General features: G+C 38.5%; 2 protein-coding genes across 2 annotated transcripts in view; both read right to left on the minus strand.

The window, feature by feature from the left end:
• The window catches only part of NUP107 (nucleoporin 107), a 29,828-nt gene extending 28,689 nt beyond the window's left edge, over nucleotides 1-1,139 (minus strand). The window contains exons 1-2 of the mRNA XM_057429519.1: nucleotides 1,043-1,139; nucleotides 107-192 (exon numbers count right to left, since the gene is read on the minus strand). Coding sequence (XP_057285502.1) covers nucleotides 107-192; nucleotides 1,043-1,050 — 94 coding nt within the window. The 5' untranslated portion in view covers nucleotides 1,051-1,139. The remainder of the gene's footprint in view (nucleotides 1-106; nucleotides 193-1,042) is intronic.
• A 6,685-nt stretch (nucleotides 1,140-7,824) lies between these two features.
• RAP1B (RAP1B, member of RAS oncogene family) overlaps nucleotides 7,825-27,980 on the minus strand; it is a 32,124-nt gene continuing 11,968 nt past the window's right edge. The window contains exons 2-8 of the mRNA XM_057429520.1: nucleotides 20,739-20,823; nucleotides 19,259-19,327; nucleotides 16,075-16,131; nucleotides 14,531-14,671; nucleotides 12,347-12,490; nucleotides 10,485-10,600; nucleotides 7,825-9,067 (exon numbers count right to left, since the gene is read on the minus strand). Of these exons, the coding sequence (XP_057285503.1) occupies nucleotides 10,514-10,600; nucleotides 12,347-12,490; nucleotides 14,531-14,671; nucleotides 16,075-16,131; nucleotides 19,259-19,327; nucleotides 20,739-20,795 (555 nt within the window). The 5' untranslated portion in view covers nucleotides 20,796-20,823 and the 3' untranslated portion in view covers nucleotides 7,825-9,067; nucleotides 10,485-10,513. The remainder of the gene's footprint in view (nucleotides 9,068-10,484; nucleotides 10,601-12,346; nucleotides 12,491-14,530; nucleotides 14,672-16,074; nucleotides 16,132-19,258; nucleotides 19,328-20,738; nucleotides 20,824-27,980) is intronic.

Raw genomic sequence — 27,980 nt, forward strand, 5'->3', positions numbered from 1 at the left:
TTCCAAATATGCTCAAAATGAAAGCAGTGGGAAAAATACAGACACCTTGTGAGCACAGCAAGCAAAGATTAAAGAGAAAACGAACAATCTTTCAGGAAAAGGATACCAGAAACTCTTTTCTGAGAGCTTTGCTTCCGCCCAGGTCTGACCATCACTGTGTCACGGGGGGATAACTTGTCTTCATAACCATTCCTAGAGAACAGCACCAAAGATACAAGGTAAGCCAGCGAATCCAAGCAGAACATAGAGCAAGATTGTCTTGTTGCTTCAAGTACCTCCACAGCTGGGAGCTTAAACAAAGCATAAAGTCATCAGCAGTTCCAGCACTGATGTCTAGTTTCCTCTAGAGAACACCTAGGATGCTGCTCAGCTTGGGGAAAAATGAGTTTGTTTGAAAACACACACTTTGTTCCTCCTACACGACAACGGACGCGTTCTTAGTAAAAAATAATAAAAAAAAACAGCTATTAAGAGATGCAACAGTATGAAATTCACGTTTTGACTGAAAAATCCAACTGAACGAATGACATGGTTTTGTTACTTGACGTTTTCCTTCAGACACACAAACCACCAAACTGAGACAGCTCACGTGTCTTGCAGAAGGGTAACAAATCGCGAACAACTGATAGAACGGGGAGGAGAAGCTAGAGGCGGGGAGCAAAGGCCGCAGCTGCAGCTGCCGAGGCCGGCCCTCCCGCAAAGCGCCCTGCAAGGGCCCAGCTCCATCATTCCCGCTGCACGAACAACCCACCACCACCTACAAACGGACTCCAGAAGAAATTAAACTTCAAAGGGTCAAAGCTCTCGGCCGACATAAAAGCCTCCGACACCCCTCAGGAACGGTTCGAGCCCTGCTGCACTCCCCAGCCCGCACTGTGCGCACACCGCTCCTCCGCGGTCGCCGCAGGGGGACGCGTCGCTTAACACCACACCACACCACACCACACCACACCACACCACACCACACCACACCACACCACACCACACCACACCACACCTCCCCTCCGCCCCACCGGCAGCAGACACCTCCCGCGCCCCTCACCTGTCCATGGCAGCCCCCGGCCCGCCTAAGTCCGGCCTCCAGCGTTCCCGCCTCCGCCAGCGCCGGCCCGCGGCCCGGAAGGACACGAGCGAGCTTCCGCCGGCGCCAAGCGGAGCCGCCGCAGTGCGCATGGGCCGTCCCGGCAGAGCGGGCAAGGGCCGCAACGAGGGTGGCCGGGCGGGAGTGCCAGGCTGAGAGTATCCTGGCCGTGGTGGCAGTCACGGGTAACGAGCGGAGCTGCCCTCTTCTGCGCGGGCAGTGACTATCACCGGCCAGAGGCTGCGCTCCTGTCAGTCCCGAGCAGTGAGATCGCGCATTGAACGACAAAGCTTAAACGCACTTTCCATCCCTTCCGTAGCTTTAACTTAAGGTGCTGTTTAGGTTCTCTCTCATTGCAGAGAGAAGGAATAAGCTGATGCACAAAGTACCCATTCAGCCAGGGCAACCCACCTCCTAGCTTTTGGAAAGCTGAGCTTGTGTTTGCTGAGGTACAAACTTGTATCTATCACAGAATGGTTTGGGTTGGAAGGGAGCTTAAAGATAACCCACTTCCAATCCCCTCCCACGGGCAGGGACACCTTCCACTAGAACAGGTTGCTCAAAGCCCCATCGGGCCTGGCCTTGAACACTGCCAGGGATGGGGCAGCCACAGCTTCTCTTGGAAACCTGTGCGTGTCTCACCACCCTCACAGTAAAGACGCTATATCTCATCCTCTCCCCTTTCTTCCCATTTAATTTGGACTACTGGCAAGAGGTACATACTGCAAGAGATAGTGACCACTACGCAGGATAACTCCTTATCACCTTGGACAGACTAACAACGTTATAAAACTACCTCTCCCTCCCTAATACGGATTTTAACACTTTTTAACTATAGAAAGATAATCTTACCAGTACAAATACTTGTGCTACTGATAGTAGGTCATTTCATTGTGCCTTAGGACAAGGAACTGTCCAAACTACATTTCTAGTGTAGATGGACAGGTTCTGAAAAACACTTGCAAGTACTGGGGTATATTTCAGGCTACAGGTAGCTACAAGGGAGTCCGCTGAGAAAATTCCTCAGCGAGAGAAACATACACTTGAAAACAGCTGCAAAAGGTAGCAGAACTGCAAGACACTGTCTGAAGCCCAACAACTTGCTTAAGCTGCTAATAAAATACTTTGTGTCTCACACTGAAGCTGCTGCAGAGCCTATAACCTCAGGTGGCTTTACAAGAACAAAACTAAAGATCAGGTATGCAAGAACAAAAGCAAGCAGAAGACCCTCAGACAGCAGGTAAGTCACTTGAGAAATGTAGTTTTGGATTAAAAAAAAATAATAAATGAAGCTGTCCTATCATGTATACCATCATCAAAGCACGAACAAAAGCAACAACCTTCATTACAGTGAACTAAAAGAACGTGAAAGGAACCATTCCATCCTAACTCAGTACTACACACTTAATAGAATTTACCTCAGCACATCCTCACAAAACAGTATAACATTATGGTTTCTGTAATGCATGAATTAGTACCTGGTTCATTTCCTTGCCAAGAGCACACACTCTCAGGCTGGCTCTTTCTCAGGGAAGAAGAGGGTGAACAAATGAGAAATGTAACGATAACAGAGAAATGCTTGCCTTGCATGGTGCCTCAAGTTTATTCAAAGTAATGGCAGATGAGAACAGAGGAAGTGAGCCTGAAGAGAAGAGGGGTGCATGCATGCTTTATTAAACCCCAAACCAAACCAACCTGTAAAAAAAAGATAAAATATTTTGAGTTCTTGAGAGAATTTGTTAGTGTACGTGCAGGCTGGGAAGCACGTTAAAGGCTTCAAGTTGGCTCCAGAAAAGGGCAAGGGTGGGGAACAGGACAAAAACCTGGAGGTGTGTTTTCAGGCAGTGTTGTTTTACTGGCATCCCACTTCATATTTATTTAATGGGAGGGAAAGGGATAAAATGAGAAAAAAAGAACCAAAAGTCTCATGCAAGCATATTACAGAGAAGGGAATGTAAATTTTTCAGTCATATAAAGGATTCTGACTTGAAAGTAATAATGAAAAATTATAAAACCATCTTAAGTTTCACATGTTTGCATCCACACCGATCCCAACTGCAGCCACACTGTCAGAATATCATGAGGGGTAGTAATGCTCCATACTTAAAGCCAGATCAAGCAACAAGAACTTGGCAGGTAGCCTGCCAAACACTGAAACACAGCATGTTTATCACCAATGCCAAAGATTCCTCTGCTCCCTATTGGGTGTCTGTGAAGGTAATGGTGCTTACAGAATGAACAAAGTTAAAGTTCAGGATATATTAGATTTAAATTAAACAAGTAAACTAACTCAAATCTCCAATTATCCTTCACTAGATGTGTTCTAATAACAGACAGATCACAATTCAAATTGCCCTAATGTACTGCTAAGCTGAATGCATGGCATCTACATATACAAAATGGTAGTCAGAACTATCAAAAGCAACAGCATGACAGTTCTTGTATGATGTACACAAGCAGCACAACTGCATTTGGTACAAAGAAGACTGTGGAACATATATTATGCCTTGTCTTTCTGTAAGAGAAGGAAGAAAGCTGATGTTTTAGCCTGTCTTAGTTGAAACATGCCTGGAAATGTGTAATTTTTTTACTTTTTAAATGTAAATGTAAGGAAACTTCAACAACAAAGAAACCTCTCAAGAATTTTACATGGCTGCATAGTATTAAAATACCCATGTTGACTCTGAAATTAATGTTTGCTGAGGGTCATACCCTAAGCAAACTGATTCCCATACCTACTTCTATCAAGGAAGCTCGACTATACCCCCTTTTGATTAAAAAGAAAAAAGAGACAAATTTACAACTGTCATTTTATTTGTGTCTGAAGATCATGACAGTAGTGTCAAGGGTTTTTATTGAACGGGGCATTATGGCAAGCAGTAAACCCAATTTATGAGAGCTGTGATTTCACATGTAGAGTTCTGTACTTCATACAGGAGTAAGGTTACTGACTCCTCCCTGCTAGATTTAGAAATCTAAGGTAAAAATGCCACATACCATGAAAAGGTAAAGTGTACTGACAAAAAAAAGGAATTATAACTTCAACTATAATGTCAGTACCTAAGACTGCAGAAATGCCCCCTCTCTCCACGTTTAGGGTAGCTGAAAGATGTTACAGGAATTAATTAGAAATTACAGTGTCTTTCAAATGAAGTAGTTCACCCCAAAGAAACATCAAAGAAAAATCAATCCTGGTGGCAGTGAACCTTCTTGAAACAATGAGTAGAGCTTGTTGCTCAGCAGAACTAATATTTCTTGAGGCTGAAGTGAGTACAGTGGAATTATGAAGACATTCCTTTTTCCATTCACAAACCTATTCCTAAAGAACATCACATTCAAAACAGGAAGTCACCCTCTGCTTGAGGATTCAAAATTCTCAAAACTGGTTATGGAGGGCATTTAAAAAAAAAAACCAAGCCCTAAAACACTGAAAAAAGGAAGCAAAATCCATATTTAACTGCTGTTTGAAGTCCAGATATTTCAACACTGAGAACAAAATCAAGACTACAAACCAACTTTGCTTATAGTTCCAGACTGAGAATGGATTTTGTGACAAACAGAAGTTATCACTCCAGAGTTTATAGAACAGAGAAGTTAAATTTTAAGAATCTTCAAGTTGTTGACAAACTTTTCAAAGTAAAGCATAAAAACTTTCCAAAGTAAAGCATAACAGAGAAGTTAAATTAGATTTTAAGAATCTTCAAGCTGTTGATAAACTTTTCAAAGTAAAGCATAAAAGGTGCTTGAGACTCAGAAATAAAAACCTAATTTGGTTAAGAGCTCTGCCTTAGAGATCTATATACATTTGCATTTTCTTACATACTTGAGCAACTTGTTCTTTGCTTTTATTCTCTTCCCCATACTTGGGCAAAATAAAAGCTATAAATTGAAGTACAGCCTAATGCTGTTGGGTCAACAGTATAAAATTGGACAAAAAGCTTGCTTTCTGTCTATGCTGATGCTTGGCTGCATCTACATATTAAATTAAAAAAGTGCTACAAGAGCTGTATATTGACTACTATTTTTGACCACTGACATCTAGAAATAACTTTGTACTATTAATGCATCTAAATTTAAGTCTATCTAGAACTAGTACAGTATCATGGCAAAATTTTCTTACCTTTTAAGTTATTACCCAAACTGGCAAAGATTAGAAAACACTGGGGAAAAAAAACCATCAAGTTTGATTAATCCATAGTTTGTTTAGAGCATTTTAAAACAAGAAAATCCTCATATTTAAGTGTTTACGCATGAGGAAACTGCCGCTACATTTATACCAGAATAGGAGAAAACCACACAGTTTAATCCAAACTCCTTCCACCTCCTATTTCTAGCATCACATTTATCAGTACCTATTACGAAACAAATTTAGGATCTAATTCTACAATACTTTTCCAGAGGTTCTGTTCTCATATGTAGGAGAGCAGCAGTAGTTTGAGTTTACAGTTCATTCCTTTAGACATCTGAAAACATCTTGCAATGTCTCAAAACATTCTGTAAATTAGACAAGCAGACATCCATTTCACAGAACAACTGGAGAATGCAGACAGGCATTATGAATAAGGTATAAGAAAAAATTATACTGCAAGAAAAGAATCCTAATATGAAGAGAACAATTGCATGAAATAATACTCCTGTATTTCAGGACATAAACATTACTTTTTTCCATAGAAAGGTCAGACACTTAAATACTGACATATACCAATTTCAGATTAGGGTGGAAATAAAGCAGGCTCCACCTTTGCGTGCACTGTAAGCATAAGCTAATGTTACAAGCAGTATTAACACCAGATTCGGAAAATAACTGCATTAGTTCTCAGAATATGAATTATGCATGTTTTCATCCAAAGCTGTATGGGAAGTGTTCTGTTTCTGTAGAAGCAGTTTAAGCGTGAACTTCTTAAGCGTTGGTACACAAAGCAGTTATCCTGAAGATATGTGAAAGTTTGTTCAAAAAAATCTCAGCAGCCAGGATTCTTTTCTAGATTTGGTAACTGCTTACATAGTTCTAATCCTGTGGGGAACTGGATGTTCACTTCCTCAGCGGGAACAGCTTCTTATGCCGCAGTTACTTAGATATGAAGAAAATTCTTTCATGTGTTTTTTCATTACGCTTCGTGTCCGTCACTTCCTCCACATCATTTTGTCATGCATCTTCCCTTTAACAAGCAGGACACTGCTCCCTTGAAGCCTGCCTGTCTTCAAGGAGAAAAATACTGGGGTTTAGGTATTACCTGGGTTATGACGTGTTGGCTTTACAAATCTGGCCTAAGTTCTAAATACAGGGGAGTATGTGTGGGGGGGGTGCATTTCACTTTTTTTAGCACAATCTTTAGATGGCAAAAACTCACATTTTTGAAAATTCTGCTTCTCTGGGGTTTGATCAAACTGACTACCTCTAATGCCGAGGAACTGTACATTCACCATTCCATAGGGCAAGAATGCTTTAGTACAGAGCTTTCAGGACAAAGTCTGATGCTCCCTGTAATTGGCACTCTTTGGCTGGACACCAAGACTAGACCATGGGCTCCTCTCTGATGTTATCAAATAATTTACTCTCCCTCCCCTCAATGCCATCTGTACAGCTGCCTGAAAAAGAACCACATTAAAAAGAAGACTGATAAAAGGACAACTGGGACACAGAAGTGTTACAAGACCTGAATAAGCAGGGGTTGAAAATGAAGGGAGGAAAAATACTGATTAGCTCATCAAGGAGGAAGGTACCTAGTGAAAAAAAGAACTAGAGCATCTAGTGCTCCAGTCTCATCTACTCTGGGGACCAATCAGGATGCACAGAGTACCAAAACAAGATATTTATGGGGATCATTAACCACATGTTCAGTTTCTAATGATAAATGAAAAGGAATTTCAGTCTTAACTCCGATTCTGTACAGTGAAAGAGTGTTTTACCTCCATTAAATAATAGTGATGATTGGTGAAATCACCAGCAGGAAGGATCAGCTGGGTTACTTAATTAACTTCGGGCAACAAACTATCTCAAAGCTTACCGGTATTAGTTTACTGGTATTAGCTAACCTAATCTCACTGAATTTGCAGGAATGGATTAGAACAAGCCCTGATAATTTTGTGCCAGAAAAACAGGAGGTACCAAGTATTTGGGTGTGACATTAATTTTCAGCCACACAGCCAAATTCAGGAAGTCATCCACAGTCCATGCATTCCACTTCACAGTCCAACAGTGTTAAGAGATATTAAAAGCCTGCAAGAGTCTACACTCAATACAGCAAAAATGCTCTTCGGCAGATCTCCCTGAAATCAAACAAAAATACAGTTTAATCATGCAGAAAAATCGTATTTTCTCCCAATAGTTGTTTTTTTTGTTTGTTTTTTGTTTTTTGTTTTTTTTTAAGCCACACTAAGTCAATTTTAAGAATGAATTCTTCCTAGAAATAAGGAAAAACAGCAAGCAACATATTTCCAAGTTCTCAAAACAGCCACTGACAAAGTCTAACCTTTGAAGACAGGTATTTTTTTGTTTCTCTGTCACATTAGAACTTGGAATATTCCAAGTCCAATACTGTAAGTGGAATTTCATTGTCAGAAATTCATCCACCCTAGCACATGAGATGCTATTGAAAGAAGTATATATGGCCTGTATTTGTCAGAAGACAAAGCCATAATGGCTCCTTTTCATCCTAAGATGTATGAATCTGCACTTTGCAAGAGATTTAAAAATCAGTATCTACTAGCACTACTAAAACACAAAACATTCAAGTAGTATATAACTGTAATGCAAGCCCTTGCATGGCAATCCAAATTTATTGAACTACTGATGCTAAGTCATACAAAATTGCACCACTTTAATTAAGGCTTTTAGTTTACATTTGGCCACCTCAAAGCAGTTGTAACATTAGGTTGGTCAATTTAAATACTGTGGCTCCCTGTTGGATATACACACAATCTTTACACCCAAACGTTAATGCATACAAAGCAACAAGGCATTGTTAAATAAATCAGCAAAAGTTAATTACTGCAACTTAGGCCCTGTGACCAATTACACATGATTAAAATTACTTCCCACATTCACATCCACAGTACTCTTCCACCATTTAACATCTCAACCAAAACGTTACACATGTAAAACAATCACTAACAGGCAAAAGTACTAAACCTGTATATTTGGTATTGCAAATACACTTATGCATGAGCAAGCAAGGGAATTCACAGTGAGAATCTACAGCTGCAGAAGCCCGAAAATGATTTACAAAAAATTGTTAAATCATTAAAAAATTGTTTTAAAATATACACTTCTTGTTGTAGACCCCCACTGTACACACAACTATAAACATTGTTCCCTATGTAAACAAGGAAAAGGAAACATACAATAAAAGGTTGAAAAGTCTGGACATTTCCTTCCCAACAGATATTAAAGGCCATGTCTTTAGTCAGACGTTATACTGAAAGGACTCTTAAAGACTAGATCACTGTCTCCACAGGTTTTTCCTAAAATTAAAAAACTATATAGCTGTTGTGTTAATCAAAGCGCTTTTGTACAATACGATGATGATGATCCTGTATTTCTTTAAAAAAGTTACAATAAGCTACAAATACCGATGAAGCAAAGTTATCTGGAGTAGTCTATATAGGAGCTCTTTGGACTTTCTTTTATTATGCTAAAATAGTGGTGCTTTTAGGATTTACATTATTGTACTCTCCAATAGAAAGTGGGGATTGTTGAAGTATACAGTACACAGTTTTCATACATGTACAACATTGGTGGATGAACAATGTCTCTTATCAGTAATACTGGATGTAGGCTCTGGTTTTACCAGTTGCATACACTTAGAATATTTATAAGTAAAAATCTCTCATGACACTGGAAAGTGATTAGAATGTGCAAACTGATGTAGTAGCTTTCATCCATTTCTTAAAGGGTACCACCACAGGAAAGTCCATTTAAGATGTTGGTAGGTTTAATAAAGTTGGAATGCTGGCACTGTTGAATTGGGCAACAGTTCTTCAGACCTGTAATAGCAAAACAAGAGGTTAGTATTAGTAACAGCTATTTGTCACTTCTCTTTAGTTAAAAGAACTAAAGGAGGAAACGGTTAACTAGCAAAGTTCTTGGCAGACTCAGAAAATAACCTGATCGCTTCTCTTCTACTAATACAATTTCTACTGCACACGAATAACAGACTGTCTCAATTAGTAAAACAGAATTGAGATGCATATGGTAATCCAAGCTGAACTGTGGAAGTAATATTTGATGGGTGGGACTAGTTTTGCTTACAGTATGATAGTTCCAGTGGCTTTAAAAACTAAAAACACATTTGGAGGATCAAAGCTCTTGAATCAAAAGCCCTGTTAAGGAAATGGAGCAGCCATTTGCCAACCTCAGCTAATGCTGTTGGAACCCTCTCAGTTTACTTTGAACTGTTGTTCAAGTAAAGTAAGTAATAATATCGATTAAAGAAGACTTAAAACGTGGCACTACCTGAATATTAATAAAAGCCTGCAATTTACGACAGTGAAATGTCCTAGCAGGATCCTCCAGTATATCAAACAGATCTACTGGATGACAAAATAATTGATCATAGTACTGAAGCAACTGAACCACTGTATGTCCAGTAAAATGGTACAGAATCAAGGTGAGCAGGCAACTCACATGGTATCAGGTCAATCAAGAGGGAACCTCTGCCCATACTCGGGCATGGATGTGGAAAGAGGGAAACAATCTGCCCAAGAACAAGTTGCCGGGTAAAAATAAAAATCATGCCTGCTCACTAAGTTCTGAAAAGGCTGGAACTTGCTTGAGCCTTCAGCAGCATTCTTAAAGCACGGATTTAGTCATGTAGAATATTAACCAACTGCCAGCAAGTAAGAAATTTATCTAGTAACCAACAGCTCCGGGCCAAGTATTTGGAGTGTTACAATGATCACCATTCTCTTGCAAATGTACTTATTACCATGCAGCCTGGAAAATACCCATATTGTCCAAAGAAAGTGAGAAACTCCTATGGGATCATGCAAATATATGAAGGAACAGAAAGTGACATTTTAGCACACACACTGCAGTATTCTATAATGTGCCTTCCTGATAATTGAGCTTTTGTAATATATTCTATCAGTCCTTAAAAAAGGAAACTCAATTTCCAAATGCTAAAGTTTTGAAGTATCAGAGCAAACACTGTTGAGAACAACCAACACCTTAAAGCTTGGAAAAAAAAAAAAAGATACCAGTGTGAATGTATCTTGCACATATCTGTAGTTCTGACTTTGTAACAGTAAAATAAAGACCATAAATATTTCTATGATAATGTAAATCAAGAATTTTCAATGCTGTTCTGCATCAAGAGCTACAACATAGGTTCAGGTTTTCTTTGTTGTTGTTCTGTTTGGGTCTTTTATAGCCCTAATACACAGAAAATGTTAAAAGGTTTACCTGGCTCAGAGCTACAGCACAGCTATGTATTAAAGTAGCTGACATGATGACTTTTTGCGTGCTTTTCCAGGCACTGGAGTTTTTCTGTTAATTTGCCGCACAAGGTCATAAAAGATCTGAGAATATAAAAATTCAGTTGGTTATTGGCATTAAGAGGCTTCTCTCATAGCCTTAAGCCTTGAATCTTCACACATAATGTTCCCACATACTCATAAACCCCTGTAAATATTTAGTTATCACAAAGCCATAAAGTTAAAGCATATACTTAGTTAGCAACTGGTGTTTTTTCTGTTTAAGGTAATTGTCTTCCAAGGGTCTTCCACTTTCAATGACGTGAACTGGAAAGGCATCTGTAATCTACAGCTATTTAACTCTGGGTCAAATTTATCTTAAAACACATGCTATATTTCACAGTGATCAATTACTATATGCTATTACTTTGCAATTAGTACTGAGGTCAAGAAACAGGCCACAGCTTGCTTCTAACTCAGCTCACTAAGGATATTCTTTTAAAGAAAGTCTAGTAAGCCTTAACTGCACATTTTCATGGTAACTCAACTAAGCTGCACATTCAGTTATAGACTCTCCTCTTTAAACGAGATCATGCTTTTCAAGGTAAGTCTGAAAATACTAAGTCTAGAGAATTAATTCAGCAGACTCCCTACAACTACAGCATGACATAAGCTAACATTTCCTAGATAAGCAAGTCATGTATGAGAGACTTACACTTTGAGCCTCCCAGAATTCTAATTAGAACATGATTTTGTTGAAAGGCTAATTTAAGACACGCCTACATACTACAATTAAATAGCATATGTTTCATTCATAATTGACATTGTTCCAATTATTTCTGCATCTCTTAAATCAAGCAAGTCCTCATACTAAAGCCATCCTAACAATTTCCTAAGCACTGGCTGCAAAGCAGAAAACATCCCAACGAGGGCTTTTAGCATTTGATGGAAGTAAGTTCTAGTTTATTAAACATATGACTTCTATACAGTTAAGCTGATTAATTTGTATTTAAGAAAATCTGAATAGTTTCCAGAAATTCCCAACTAGCTAAACACACATCATCTTTTAGCTGTGCTTAAACCCACCATACTCTCTTGATTACATACAAGTCTTGCATGGAGGCCCTTTCAACCTGACTGATGCTGCCAACGTTTTCCAGAAGACACACAGAACTGCAGCGTTTATCATAAAATTCAAGCTGTTCCAGAAATGTAAATATCAAGAGTTTCCTTTTCTAAACATTCTCGCATCCCTTTCTTCATGCTTGCACCCACACTGGGTAAGAAAGCATGCACTATGGGAAGTCCCAAAATGCATCTGTGTGGATCAGTCACCTAGCTCTTGCTAAATAAATAAAGAGCTAGACGGCAAAGAGGGTTTTCCCCCTTTTCATTATAAAGCTGCTAATTTTGACAAAACTCTGAAGAGTTTTTGTTCTTACCATCTCAAATAATTTAATACCAAAGAAAGAATTTAAGGTCTTCATTCCTTTAAAGGTCTTAAAAAAAAAAGAAGTAGCCCAGCAGTGTATTCTCAGTTGATAGAGACTGTGTCAACTAGGGAATGTAGCATGAAAAAAAGTATTTAATCAAGTTATTATGAATATATTTTGAAAATTAATTATACTAGAATTAGTATAATTTCAAAAAGTCACAAGTCAAAGCTAAATACATCCCTTAATATAAACATCTCCAAATCTCACAATAGTAGGGAAGCGTTCTGTCCATTATAGTCAATGTTATGAATAATCGTTAGCTCTTCCTTGACAAACAGTAAACATTTCGTTACCAGAACAGTGTCCCATCCTTCCCTCCCTGCCAACCCTCCTTACTGTGGGTAACATGCCTTACCTCATTAACATTTATCTTTGATTTTGCAGAAGACTCTAAGAATGCACAGTTATTCCATTGCCTTGCTAGGTTCTGTCCTTGCTCCTTTCCCACAACTCTTTCATCTTCCAAGTCACACTTATTGCCAACCAGAATCATAGGCACCTAAAAGCCAATTTAGTATCAGCAAAGAAATCATTAAAATTCCGGGAAGGCACATTGCAAATGCACACCTACAAGCCTATCTAGAGGATTCCATCTTTCAGAGTAATCAGATTCTGGTATAACTGAAACTTAAGTTTGCCACTGTGCGATACTTTCAAGTTCAAATCAAACTGACTGTTTTTTGCCTTCCATTTGGCAGGGTGGTGGGCAGAATGGTTTGAGCATTCAGTACACTGTCAATGGAGCAAACTTCACATGTTTCAGATGACCTAATGAGATTTCCTTTTCACATGTTTGAGGCATGAAGAAACCTACCAAAGAATCTGCTACAGGATTCTTACGTGTTCAGAAATCCTGGAAAAAAGTAGCCTGTACTGAGGAGCATAATGAAGGATGACAAAGCTCCTTTCACCACTCCTCTACTTCCAGCATATCTGTGTTCCTTGCAAGAGCAGTTTGCTCACACAGTTTTCATTATTAAACTGATGTACACAGAGGAAAGAAAAATGCCACCTTATAAAAATTACCAACTATAGAAAACAAACTGACCTTTGTGGCAAGAAAAGGTAACCATTCAAACTTGTCCATTGTCTGTCACCCCCCCCCACACACCTTTCCTTTTACTATTTTAAGGACATGGCTAAATTTTTCCCAAATTCAAGTGCTGAAAAAAAGGTTCACAATATGTTGGCCATTTGATTTCCCCCCACTGAGAGAGCAAGTAATGGAAGAACTTTATGTAAATTTTGGCAAAAACTAAACTTGTCAGTTGCAGCTCATTATCTTTTTCCTGATACTATGGAATGATTTTCAAGACTGAAGGGAGTGTCCTAAAAGGAAATACAATTCCAAGGAAATACTACCAAAATACTAGCAAAGAAAGCTTATGCTAGTCAGCATAAATACACCACGTAAACTAAGGTTTCAAGTATAGTCACATCTTGATTTTTGCGTACAAAATTAATTTGACATTAAACAAGGTTATAACTTGGTGGGTTCTGATTGGGAGACATACATGCAAGTTAAATATTACTCTTTTGAGAGGCATTTGTGATAATGGGTAATAAATCTCTTCCAGAATAAATCTGCTGGACATAGGCAAGACCTGCAAATGTTTACAGTTTAAAAGTGCAAGGTGGTTTGTATTACAGAAGTCACAATGAACTTCCCTGAACTAAATTTAATATGTTCTTTGCCTGCTGTCAGCAAGCACATGTGGATACAGAGCAGTAAGGAAGGCATCAAAGTTTCCATGAACACAGTTTAAATGAGATGAGCACACTTAAAAGACTGTTCAATGCTTTCCCCCTGACTCCCACCAGGAGGAGGAGATTTTTCCCTGCCTGATAGCTACAGCTTAAGGTGTTTCTGTTAAAAACACGCTGTTACTGCTGTTTCATATTTGAGATACCTTTCTTCCATTTATTAAGGGACTGAGTATCACTTCTACAACTATAGCAAGGTTTTTTTAATCAGTTATAAACTGGAATGCTTAAGCCTCACTTTGTAGCTTTAATGTTAAGAGGTGCATATTGAGATTATGTGGAAATAGAACCCCCAAACTTACTTGCAGGCATACACAAAACATAAAAGCTACGTAATATTTAAGTATAAAGCTTACAGTACTGTAAGTACTCTGTAGGAGCTTAGAATTTTGTGCCTTCAAAATAACCATAAACAGTAGGCATATTGAAGAGAAAAATTAATGGTGGTTTTTGGTTTTTAAACCTTCATTGATAGTAACTGAGGTAAGAACAGATTTGCTTTAGGAATGTTTTTGGTAATTTTTTTTTTTTGCAGTACTAGTGAGTAAGTTTCAATACAATTTCAAATTGAGCATTTTAACAGAAAATACTAAAAAAAGGCAATTCTAATTATACGTGACAAGTTACAATTTCTCCAGTTTGCCTTAAGAGTTGCATTTCTGTACTACACATCTGCTGGTTAGTTTGTCTCTTAAAGCTCAGAAGCTACCCAATCACACTGCAACAACATCCGTAATGAAAACTCTAAGTATTAAGCATTTTTAAAGATGCTTACATCATCAGTGTCTTTGACTCGAAGAATCTGTTCTCTTAGATCCTGTAAATCATTAAACGTGGACTGTGCTGTGATGGAATATACTAATGCAAAACCTTGTCCATTTTTCATGTATAGGTCTCTCATTGCTGTAAACTGTTCCTGTAATTGAAAAGTAGATACAGATGTTGCAGTCAATTTGCACTTTCCTCACACAAGTTGCCATATACACTTCAGGTTAAAAATAGATCACAAGTATGATGCATTTGTGCCCCCTCCCCTCCTTTAAAGTGACCAGTATTTTACTGTTTGACTAAAATCATTATAGTAAATTGAACTGCTTTTAGAGAAATCTGAAGCTTGGGACATTATCTGGGGTGGCTGAACAGCACTGAGATATTGCCAAGGGCTAAACCCTGGAAAAAAGTCACAGAAACTGGAGTAATTTCTTAACAGAGAAGAGGTACAATAAAAGGTAAAGTGAAATCTGTAGATTACAGAAGTTATATTCCTCCCAAATCTCTCCTTACATACCAAGTTTTTCCCATCTCCTGATCATTCTTTAAAACACATCGTAAAGCAAACGTATCCGTTTTCAGCCTCCATTTTGTAGTCACTTTCCTGTGTTAAATTCTACTCTAATATTTAAGGAGATTGTCTAGAGGATGGTGACACTCAATAGACTCATTTCCTAGACCAGTGACAACTATGATACTGCACATAAAAGCTCACAAGTGCACTGCACAGAAGCATTAGGACTTCTTGTTTGAAAACTCTCAACAGTACAACTGTGAAATAGCATTTGTCTTTCTTGCACTGGTGACTCGGCTGTCTTGTACCTGATCACTCATGCACCAAGTCCCTTTTTGTATGTCAGACAAAAAGCATAATTTATTTTGAGATAATAGGTGCTCCATCTTTCTGTAGTTTTACATGGCCTTACTGTATTATGGAGCTTAAATAAGTTATTATTGGACCAGACTATTACTACAGTTCAGAGAACACATTACACTCTAAGGGTATTGAGCTTATGCTCACTAGAATCAATGAAGGAAATGACTGGTTTCAGTAATTCTGGAACTAGATAGAGAAATACCTGACCAGTATGCAAAGGGTGCTTTGAGTGCTTTGAGTTCCCATAAGCTGACTAAAGCCATAGCTGTTTTTATCCCAATGTCAGAACACATCTCACAAAAAAGAGAAAGAAGATGAGAAGAAAGCATGCATTTTCTACAGAAACAGAAATCAAACCTGAGTAACCACTGGGCCTAAGTTTTCCTCTGAGCAATATAAACTTAAAACAGCAGTGCAATCTCTTTTAAAACACTCAATCTCACATTCCCCCTATTACAGAACATGAGCTCACCGGAAGCTTACAATTCATTTTCTGCTACAATACTGAAGTTTTATTAAAACACTAGTATGTTAAAAAGCATCCTTTAATCAAATGCACTGACCATGGTTACTCTAGAGAATGCGGAAGGAAACATCACCATTTATATCCCAACAGCTTTTGATGGTTTTAACACTGTAAATCAGTGTTTGGGGAAGTTGGTTTTACATACCGTTCCTGCAGTATCTAAGATTTCAAGCATACACTGTTGTGCATCTACTTCAACTTGCTGTCAAGAGAGAAAGATGTGGTTAGAATTTTTCCTCTTGCAACTCTCCCCTCCAAAGACACCAGAAATCGTATGATTTTTATAAGCAAATTCATAATGCATAAAGCAGCATGTCTTAAGTTTATATGGATACACACTTTGAAAACAGCAGGAAGAAGCCTTTCAAAGAGCCCTAGTGACATTTTCAAAAGCAGCATCAGCAGCCAAGTATCACTTTGCAAAGTGATTAGGGATTTTTGATTATTAAAAAGAAGGCTGCTAAATTTGTAATGATTGTTAGCAGCATCTAGCACAACTAAATTCTGCTTGTTTCAGGGATCATTCACAGACTGAAAAGTACAAGTGAAATCCAGAAATTTGGATTGGCATACTAATGCTTATTTAATAGTAATTTAGATCAACAAGAGAATAAACAGTGCACAACAAACAATAACCCATGTGAACTGCTAAGAGTGGTATCCCCAAAACAAGCTTTTAGTGACACTAATTAGGAAACTGATCCAGCTTTAAAATATTTGCAAAGAATATAAAGTTTAAGAAGCCAGATCAGTTTCTGTATCTATTTCAGACATCCCCTATATGGTTTCTACCTGAAAAAAATGGCTGCAAGTGAGCAAAGGACATGGGAGTGCCCTCAAGCTGTTCAAACAGGCTACCCACTTTTTTTTTCGTTCAAGCTGCTCATACACCTCCCTTGTTTCCATCTGCATGTAAAATTTCTAGCTGGCAGATCAGCACTCAGAAAGAACTTTGTGTCCCCTATTCCCGATATATGCATTATTGCTATTTTGAGTTTCTGTTTTGTAACTAGATTTGAGCTTGGGAGGGCAGGGAAGAAGAGTATTTCCACTCTTCTCACATCTCCCCAATGCACCCTAGGGATGGAGATTCCTCCAGTAACTACTATTTTAGCATGTATTGCTGACAAAGTTATTCTGCTAATTAAGCAGCACCTATTTTCTTTATGTAGAAATATTCGGGAAATAAACAAAGGCATCAAATTTCACGACTTCATAGAATAGTTAGAGTTGTAAAGGACTTTAAGATCATGTCGTTCCAACACCCCTGCCACAGGCACAGACACCTCTCACTAAACCTTGTCATCCAAGACTGTGTCCAACCCAGCCATGAACACTGCCAGGGATGGAGCATTCACAACTTCCTTGGGCAACCCATTCCAGTGGCTCAGCACCCTCACAGTAAAAACCTTGTAGAAGTCTTCCCACATATGGAATTATGCAGTATCTTATAGCTATTAATATACCTGCTACTACAATTAGAGAAGTAAAAACTGATACCACCATTCCTCTCCATTTTCCAAACCAGGATTCTAATCATCCTGTTAATGAAATATCTCTTCTTGAATTTTCATGCTCAATTTTTTAGATCCAGACAAAATATTTCAAGCCACATCTTCTCAACTTCAAATATTACAAAATCAGATTTAACATTAATAGTATAGAATTGCAACTGCCAAACCAATATATTTCAAATTCACCCAGGTCAAGAAGCAAGTCAGAACTGTAACTAGCAGTGATGGAAAGAAAATGACTGCATAAAGTATTGTCCAGACTTAAACAAGACTTAAAAAATTTGGCTGATTTGAAAGGAATACAGATATTCCTAGTCATTTTAGGACCAAACCTGAAAGGAACATTGTAAGATCTTTGCTTAAAAAAAAAAAAATAAATATCAGAAGACAAAACTTCTTAAGACGGTTTTACTTTTTCAGGCTCCATGGAAACAGTCTTTGGAAAAATTCACCCAGCAAACCTCATGAATCTAGTATGACCTGAAGAATGTACATGTATAACAAAGGAAACATTTCACTTTAGTACAGCTTGTGAATATTTCTAGAGTCATTTACTGGGCCTGACCCAGAAAAGGCCTGTACCAAACACTGGGATAGGGTCCAATATTTCTACTCTTCTAATGCAGAAAAAGTAAGTGGCTACATAGAATTTGGTTTTGATGTTGTCTCTTTAATAGGATTTCTAGACTTGGCTGGAAGCCCATGTGCTTAAGACAGGCCAAGATTTTTCCAGCATACAGATTTCAATGAGGTCAAAGAAAACAAGTGTGAAATTATCATTTTGCCCTCACCAATTCCTCTTCTGCTCAGAAGAGATTCTGAACAGAATACAGGCTGCAATGGCTTTAATACAGCCTTTTTACTCCAATAGAAATGTCATCCAGTGCTAAAAGAGGAAGTCCTGCAGTTTTTGCCCATTCCCAGTCTGGGTTTGTGCATCTTGCCTCCCTTGCATACACGATGGCATTTTTGTGGTGGCCACGTGGTGAGCTACATCACAGTACCGATGCATCTGAAAAGTAATTCAGCTAGAAAAAGAAAGATTAAGAAACCAACACAGCTGAAAAGTAATCTGCTTCACCAAATGGTCAACTCTCTTGGTAGCCATCCAGATGTAAACTATCTTAGCCTGGAATATTAATCATGGTCTCAGCTGAAACTGAAGAGTGAGCAATATGGAGATGCTAGATGATGCAAGCAGAGTCAGACCTTTCAGCCTGTCATGCTGAAGAGGGGAAGAGAAACAGGCCACAGTAGGTGTTTGTTCATTTATGATAGGTTTGTGTTAACTTATTCATAAAACAGCAACCCACCTAACGAAAGTGTATCAAGCTATCAGTCAAATTGTTAGGAATACTGTATGATGCTTCCAGTATTCTAAAGGTGAGCGTGAAGTTGGTTTTAGCAGATTTTCCTAGTAGCAAAGAAGCTTAGAACCTCCAAGTCCAAACCTACCTGCATCTACTAACAAATACAAACTAATAATAAATATTATTTTAAAAAGTGGTAGCATATTTTAGTGGGGTTTTTTGTTTATTTTTGTTTTCCCTTTTAAAAACGATGTTCCCAATTCAGACAATGAAATTACCATTTTTTTACTGACTACCTAGTAAGGTATTATGCTTAGCATTAAAAAGCTAGTCTTGAATTACTCCTTTTAGACAGACTTTAAGAGTACCTTTATATTTCAAACTTCTAAAGTTACCTGGTATTATGTAGCATTACTAAGCCTACTCTTTTTCAAGCAATGACTCAAATATCTGACAAGTACTGCAGTTTTAAGCTTCTGTAACACTAGAGAGGTCTTTTGCATACCTTTCTGTAGGAGTCTTCTATCGTAGGATCGTATTTTTCGACAAATATTCCTTGAACAAACTGTACAGTCTGCAACACAAAAGTTCTTGTAAGACTCTTCTGACAGTGACATTTTGTAAACACTACACAAGTTACTGTTCTAGCAGTATACTCAGTTATCTGTTACATTTGTCAAGGCAAATTAAGTGACTGACATCACAAATTCAACAGAAAGTTAAATGTATATGCCTATTTAATCAAGTACTGTTAGATGAAGCAATGCTACACCTTCCTTTATCTACTCTCAGAGCAAAAGAATTGAAGCATCCATTGATTTAATGTTTGGCTAACTCTTGGAATTGTTATTAGTTGTTAGTTGAATAGGATACTATACAGCTGCATGGGTTTTATATTTGCATTTATACCTACTGCATCTTCTGCTACTTATCTTCCAGAACATGAATTAGTGAGAAACAACTGCCAGCATTTACTAGACTCAGTAGGATAAACCTGTGTACGTAGCACATAGGAAGTTTTTAGCACAAGTCAAATGGAACTTTAGGACTCAGTGGCCAGGTCAGAGGAGACAGGTTCAAATCCAGAAATGCTGCAGTAAGATAAAGAATTTAGAGGTGATGGGTAAAGTTCTTTCACAATCTAACATGATTTTTCATTTCAGCTTTCCTTTAGGAACCCCTTTGTAGGAGAACAGCTCTTACCTGATGGAGTGGATCTCTAGACCTTACTTTATGATAAGGTGCACAAACTGAAATATGAAAAGTGCCTAAGTGGGCTGAGACCACCATATTCTGTGAACTTTTTCAGTGCTAGTCTAGGCCAGACTAAACTTCTTTGTGATCATTTAACTAAAATGCATGAGCTCTTTGGTTTACAATCACCTACTAGCCACAGCTATACACCTACTTGCAGCGAAAAATGTTAAGCTTCCTATGAATACACAAATATATATTTGTAATGGCATAAAAAAAATAGTTAGAGAGTGCTATCAAACATTAGGGAAACAGCACCCTGAAGACCTTTCTACAGACAGGAGTTACCAATGCCAGACACAAGCAAACCAGTTCATCATGCGAGTTTCATGACGCAGCATGATTTCCCACAAACCCACGGCTGGGTTACCCAGCAAAAGCAGAGACCTTTGTAATGCTGTGGGGATGTACATCACTGTGCAGACAGGCAAAGACCTGACCAAGCACCATCAAACCAAGCCCACACAATAATAGCAGCATGCAAGAACACACCAGTGGATGTGGATACACCCAGTAAAGGATGTATCTATTCCAGCCAGGAACTCACAGCAAGTAATTTTTAATTTTTTTAATTATGTTTATGCACATTACATAATTATGTATACGCACAAGTAATTCTATTCGTGCAAACTTACATAAAAGAAATACGGGTTACTAGGGAGCGTATTAGGGAAAAAAAAGACAAGAGAAGCCTAAGAAAGCCTACTTGACCTGCCTCACAGAGTACTTACCAGAGCAGACTTTCCAACACCTCCAGAACCAAGAACCACTAGCTTGTATTCACGCATGATGCAAGAGATAAATCGCCCTCAATACCTAAAACACATGATAATTATTCACCATTTTGATCAACAAGACCACTATTTTAGTATTACTACAGCCACTGCAGGATTGCACATATAACAAGTCATGAACAGTTGAATACTAATACCAACTGATAAATGCAGAAGACACACACCATTACAACCAGGTACAACCTAAGCAGGATGTTGCTTTAATTATTACACAGTATGGAAACGATGGATATTTATTCACAACACAACTGATAGAACTGCTGAAGAATGCTACTTTATCACCTAGTACAAATCGAGTACCCCCAAGGTCTTCTGGTTACCAGGACTTTTTAACACTTCAAGAGGAATCATTATTAATGTGTAACCTAGCCTAGTTTCAGGGAAGATAATACAGACTTGGAAGGTTTTTAAAATGGAGGGTTTTAATATCCCATGGATCAGTAATTTAGAAAAAAGGCAAGCACAGATTAAGACTTTCTGTAATAAAGACCTCAGTATTGTGACCTTGCCAAAATGTCACAGGTGTTTCAAAGGAAGCATGCAAGTATCCAGAAGAACTGCTCACACCCATGTGTATGTATCACTTCCTCAGAGGCCTCAGGATGGATTCATCTCCTTTATTTATATAAAGAAATTAATCTACTCCTAATTTACTACTAAATGATAGACCAATTAGTCAGATTACAGCACACCATCCAGTGAGGTGTGCCCATCTCAATATTTTCCAGAAACCTGCAAAACGTTGTAGTCATGCAGACAAGTCCATAGTCCCTCTCAGCTATAGTCACAGCAAGCATTAAGGCATTTCACAGGTTTTTCAAGATCTTTCATTCATTCACCCACAAGAAGTTGCCTGCACTATGCATTTTGCAACAACAGACCAAAAATAACCCACAACATTGTCAAGAGCAATACAGACGTCTAAAGAGCTTGCAATTTTACAAACACTATATTCACAATATTGAAAAGGTTTATAGGGTGAACAGCTACCAATATTTGTTACCTATGGTACTGATGCAGTAATTCTACAAACATCTCTCAAATTTTATAGCTGCTACAACCTCACCTCTTCTATCCCCCAAACTTATTTCCTATCACGAGTTTTTGTAATTTCATACATACACACACACGTAAATGATTGTGTTAATGTGATACGCAAGAAACATCTCCAGTCTCCTCTGAAGAACTGAAAGCATCAGGATGCTGAAAAAAACCACAGAATGGGAAACTTTAGGCAACAGCATCTCTTTATTCATACTGTCATTTAACTTGAAATAACATCCAAAGTTTGTATCTACTGACCCAAAGATTGATCTACATGCAGAAAGTACAACCATGAAAGCACAATCGAGCTGCCTAAGCAGGGTTTCATAAAAGGGCTTAGTTAACTTTTAAAACAATAGCCATTTTCAAACTAGCACCTCTTCAGGTAGCTACAAGAAAACACTGCAAATCATCAGCTATAGTATTTACTCTACCTCATTAACGTTCTTCTGTAAAGAAATATTGAATTAATTGTACTACAGTAAAGCTAAGTTACTAGGTAAGAAACAATTATCCAAGAGAAGATGACATGCATTTTTCTCATTCTGGAACACTTAAATGCTAAGAAAAGCATCACAGAGAAAGCCTTATATAAGAAAATTAAATCAACCTCGTCCCAGCAAACAAACATTTCTCAAACAGCAGGATCCCAGAAGTCAGTTTTCAAAAAAATCCCTTCATAAGTCTGAAAGCTGATTAATGTTTTGCTAGATATCTAAGCGCAGCTATAATGGCTGTAGTTTCAGGAGTAACTGGAAGCAACCAAAATATTCTTTTGAGACCATTCCTTTCCTACAAACAAGATCTGTTCCCCTATCTCACACTAGCTAGTGCAGCTGCCTACAGCAGTGTGCCAGATCTGCTTGCTCATCTTTATTGAAACCTGACCCAGCAAAACCAAAACAAGACCATACAGATTCTGGGACATGTCTTTGGGTCATACTCCTCAAGAAAACACACCTCTTTCAGCCCTGGTAGCAACTGATCTAACAGGCTGTTACTGCAACCCTGGAAGGAAGGTCTCAGTTCCTTTCCTGCAGGGGCTCTAGCACTTACCAGATTGAGTTACCTCTTTTCTCCCCCCTCTGCCCCCAGGGAAAGATGAAACCCTCCCCAGGTGATGAATAATCTGGGGACTGGGGGAAGTGCAGCGAATCCAACACAGGTGCCTGTACAAGGTAAGCAGGGGAGACGGATGGACCCTTTTCATCAGCAGTAATCTCAGCATCTCTGGAGTCACACCACCTGCTAGGTATTTAGCACAAAATGCTAGGACTATTTACATAGAAATTAGAGCATCTCCATGTTAATGTCCATCTTTGCCATCACTGATTAACTCTACTTTGTCAGAAGACTGAGAAATCAAGAGGCCAGGTTCTATTTGATTTTCTTCCTGCAAATATACAATGAGACACCTTTCAACTTACCTAAAACCATTCCTGTCACCTTAAGCAAGCAAAAGGAACACAAGGAAAGAGCAGTTAGGAAATAATTGACCCAATATGCAGCAAAGCAGGTCTCTCCACAGACTTCTGTTACCAATAAATTTTGAGATTCTTCAGTGGTTTCCATACCTAACAGAACATCTTTTCACTCCTGACATTAAAAGCTGCTTCCTTCCCTAGACAGATTTTCTGCAAACATGGACTACCAAAACCAGTCACACCACAAGGTTAATCTGTCTGGCACCACTGCAAATACACAAACCTGTAAACTGTCTAGTCTTTCTACAAACAACAGGAATAAAGGATTGTGTCTAACTGTACCAAAATGCACCTTTCACACTCATGACAAGTTAAGCCTATAACTACATTACCTGTCATTACAAACATTCAGCTATGCCTATTTATGTCACTAGAATGACATAAACATAGTGGGTGTAGGGGAAACCCCAATACAGTAATCTGAGTGAACTGCAGCAATTTCACTGTCTTTAAAAGAACAGTTTAAGCTGAATTTTTCAGTCTTCAGTCTTAAATTAGCAACTAAATATGGAGATGTCAATAACAAAGGCCAACAGTAATTTAGGAGTAATAGAGCTTAAGCAGCAGGTACTAAATACATGTTTCACACAGTGTTTTGAGTAATTTGTGACTTTTTCTTACCAAATTATTTACAATTTCTTAAAGAAAATTCCAAATCCTGAAACAGAAGCTAACAACTTGTTTTTAAGTGAGAGACTGGCAATTCCATTTTGGCTCTCTAACAAGGATTTGGGAAATTAACAGAAGTCAAAGCTGCTTTCAGAATCCAGATTTGAAAGTTCAGTCCTAAATACTCAACTGCTGCACAACACTGGAGCCAATTTCACTACTTAAAGTGGTGGTACTCAACTAAAGCATATACACACACACACACACACTGTTACAGCTCAGTTAGCCAATCTTCTTAATTTCTGAAGCACCTAAAGAGCTTTTTTAAGATCTTTGAAGACATGACAAAGCTGGACCGCTGTACACAAAACATTTCTCTGACCTTCCCTCCAAACTTGAGCAATGGCCAAAGTAAGTACCAGTTTCCTCCTTCCCTATGCCTGCTTCGGGTTTCTTTTTTTTTTTGTTTGGTTTTTTTTTTGGTTTGTTTTTTTTTTTTTGTTTGTTTTTTGTCATTTGTATAGCCATTCCTTAATTCACCAGGAGTACACGGCAATCCTTTATGTATGCACACACCTATAGAGCATAGAAGGGGTGTAGCATCTCTGCTGGTCTATCTCAGATAGCCTAGCCACGACATCTTGGAATGAAACACAAACCAATGTATTTTCCAAAATGTTCTAAGAAAGCTAACTTGGGTATCTGTACCACAGCATGCAGCAGAAAAAACATCTATTGCCTGCTCCCACTTAGACCTACAACCCCATTGACTTTGAGCAGCAGTTATGATGTCACTTCACCTTTCTGTGTTTTCCAACTGGAAAAAAAACCTCAATTCCTAGCTATGAGAACTTTTCTAAGAAAAGTTCTCTGGGTACAGGTCTTTGCTTCATTCCTAGAATCACAGAATGGCTTGGGTTGGAAGGCACCTTAAAAACCATCTAATTCCAACCCCCCTGACACGGGTAGGGACACCTTCCACTAGATCAGGTTGCTCAGAGCCCCATCCAACCTGGCCTTGAACACTGCCAGTGGATGGGGCAGCCACAGCTTCTCTGGGCAACCTATACCAGTTTCACCACTCCTCAGCTAAGCCACCAGCCCATGAAACTAGGAGCTGCTTTAGGATGCTGTGGTCTGTCACGGTATTTGGTGTAAAAAGCCTAGCATGCACTTTTTTTACTGGCCAGTATTCCTCAGACTGAGTTAGGGCTCTGATCCTGCCTGAACTTGACTTTCCAGTGATTCCCAACTAGCCTGACCTGACTCTGCTCTAGCTCAGACTTATTTTTCAGTATCACATGTTGTACAGACCGCTTGCATCCTAAACCTCAATCATGCTCTTAGTTTACTTTTCAGATTGACATAACATGTGACTCTGGAATGAATACTGTATTCAGCTTCATCTAGTGTCAAGACTATGTCATTTTGACTCATTTATGACAAACAACTGGGGGCAGACGAAGACAACGACAAAGTATAGGATGTTAAAGCCACAAAGCACCCTATCTTTCAGTTATTGGATAGTATTTGAAAAATAGAAGCCATTAAGCTTCAACCAAGACATTGAAATAAGAAGTTCAATTGCTTAAAGAAATGCAAACTATAAAACCTGAGATGGAAACTCAAACTCCTGGTGGATTTCCTTTCCTGTCTGAAAAAAAAGCCTGGAACAAAAAAAAAAACCCAAATCACTTCTCTAGCCATTCTAAACCAGATGCTGGACTTAGCACATCCACTACCTCTTCATAAAAAGTCTGTGTCTTGCACTTCGCACATTGTCATGCCCTTGCACCCCTCAAAAAAAAAGGAAGCTACTGGAAGAACTGTGGAAAAACATGTAATTATGAAACCATTTGTATAGTCAAGACAGCTCAATTTTGCACCTTAAGAATATTTCTTAACATTCTACACTTAACCAGTCGTTTCAATAAGACCCTTCAGTTCTAAACCTATCAGAAAGCAATTGTATTAACTGGAAAGGAGAAAAAAGGTTCATTAGATTACACAATCTCAGTCATTTAAATAAGGAGACAGGCTTGCATATTTCCTTGTCTCTATGACTTTGCACTCTAAAGCTACAGCTGTATCACAGCATCCTAGATTAGGACAGGATTAAGTACAACAATTATTTGTCTGTAGTCCCCAGATCAATCTGTAAAATGCATATACTCCAAGGGGCACAACAGAAAAAGACTATGACAGCTGAGTAACAGATAACAAGCCCACCCTTCTGATTTATCAGGCAGTTGATGAGAAGCATCCACCAAATCACCCAACAAATACCAAGAAGTTCAAACTTACTCCTACCAAATAAACCAAGTAACCTGTTTGAATACCTCTTCATTTAGTGGAGTCTGTTTTGAGATAGAAATTTTGCTTTGAAGGCTGGCTACCTTTAAGATGACAGACCTGCAAGGAGCAAGAGCAATGCCAACTTCCTCTGCTTTTTCAATTTTCTGCTCCTTCATCTTTAAGCAGGAAAATACTGTCAACTGTGGTCTCTCTGCAGATGCTAACAAGAAGATAGGAAGCATGCAAAAAGTAAGGCCTTTTTTTGCCTCTTGACTGGAGAAGGTACTGTCTTTGAACAGCTAAGTATTTATATGCACAGATATTTGACAAACACAAACTCTGGGGATGTCTAATGCAAGATTTAGCTAGAAAGAGAAAAATGAGGGAAGCTACTCTTCAAGAAATAGTGCCTTGACATTCTAGTATCATACTCCAGATTTTAATGCTGTCTCAATATACAATCTCTTGAAAGTACAGAGCTCACTTTCAGTTTGCCTCCACTAACTGCCAGTGCTGTACCAGTAACTGCCTTGCACGCTTCCTGAAATGCAGCAGTCCATAAAACCATCATGTCTGCGCAGCCTCTCACTAGTCTGTTCAAATTAGTTTTTCTAATTAATGCATGTATTAATGCATTTGTGTAATGTATTAACATAACAGCTTAATTCTACTTCTTAATGTCATACTTCTTAAAGTGCTTGATAAACTAGAGGACCAGGAGTTTTATATGCACGTAGGCACTTTTCCCAGTAAAGATTCTCTTTAGGATGAGCAGATCTTTGAATAAACCCATTCCAACAGAAGGAAGAAAGGTTAACCAGGAAAAGTCCCTGGAAATGAAGCATTTTAAAATCTTCACATCTATCAAGGACTGTGAACATGAAACTTCCTTTCTGCTTCTGCCCTTATCAGATAAACCAGGAGAAAGTGACTCTTGGGCATTTTCTTCAACAATTTCTTTAAGCATGGCTCCAGAAAAAGGCAAACCAAAGTGATACTGCTAAGAAAGTTAAGGAACAGGAAACCCTACTTTAGCAGGGGATGAAGAAACTGCACACTTACTGCCTGGACAGCTTTCCTACAAAGCAACCATGCAGTGAGGAACTGAAGAAAGTTCAACTAGCAGTAGTAATTGAGCTTGATATGATAGGTATGAAAGTGGTGGGTTTTGGTAGAATTTAGTTTTCTTTCAGTGCCTTCAAGTTTTAATTTCTGCTTCAACTTTTGTTACCTGAGGAATGGGAAAATTAATAATACAATCTTTCCAACTGATATTAAACCAAACGAAACCTCTAACTGGAGCTCAGCCTCAGGCCAAAGACATGAATTAAAGACCATCACTACTTCAAGATATCCCTGAGACTTGCTTGTGTGAACTAGTTGTTCAGGTATGGAATTAAACATACAGTCCCTCCCAGAAGCATTATCATTTTGAAGAGGTATCATGATTATTCAACACTTCAAACACCATGACTCTCATTCAGATGCTGACATTCTGGTTGCATTGTGAAGTTGCAGTGTATTCTCTAAAATTTTCATAATGTTTCTCCCCCAGCACATTTACCTCTCTGGAAGAGATGCTTTGTTAAAACCACCTTGGGAACAGTATTCCTCAAATAATGTCAGCTGTTTCCATAAGAAAAAAAGCTTCAAGCATTAGAATGACAGATGAAGTAAATAAACCAACTGGTTTATCTGCTTACAATTAAGAGTAGAAGGGGGAAAAAAAGCAAAGGTAAAAAAACCT

Source organism: Pezoporus wallicus, unplaced genomic scaffold, assembly GCF_028554395.1.
Source record: "Pezoporus wallicus isolate ANWC-B61680 ecotype Strahan unplaced genomic scaffold, APGP_CSIRO_Pwel_v1 contig_5069, whole genome shotgun sequence".
NCBI classification, from domain to species: domain Eukaryota; kingdom Metazoa; phylum Chordata; class Aves; order Psittaciformes; family Psittacidae; genus Pezoporus; species Pezoporus wallicus.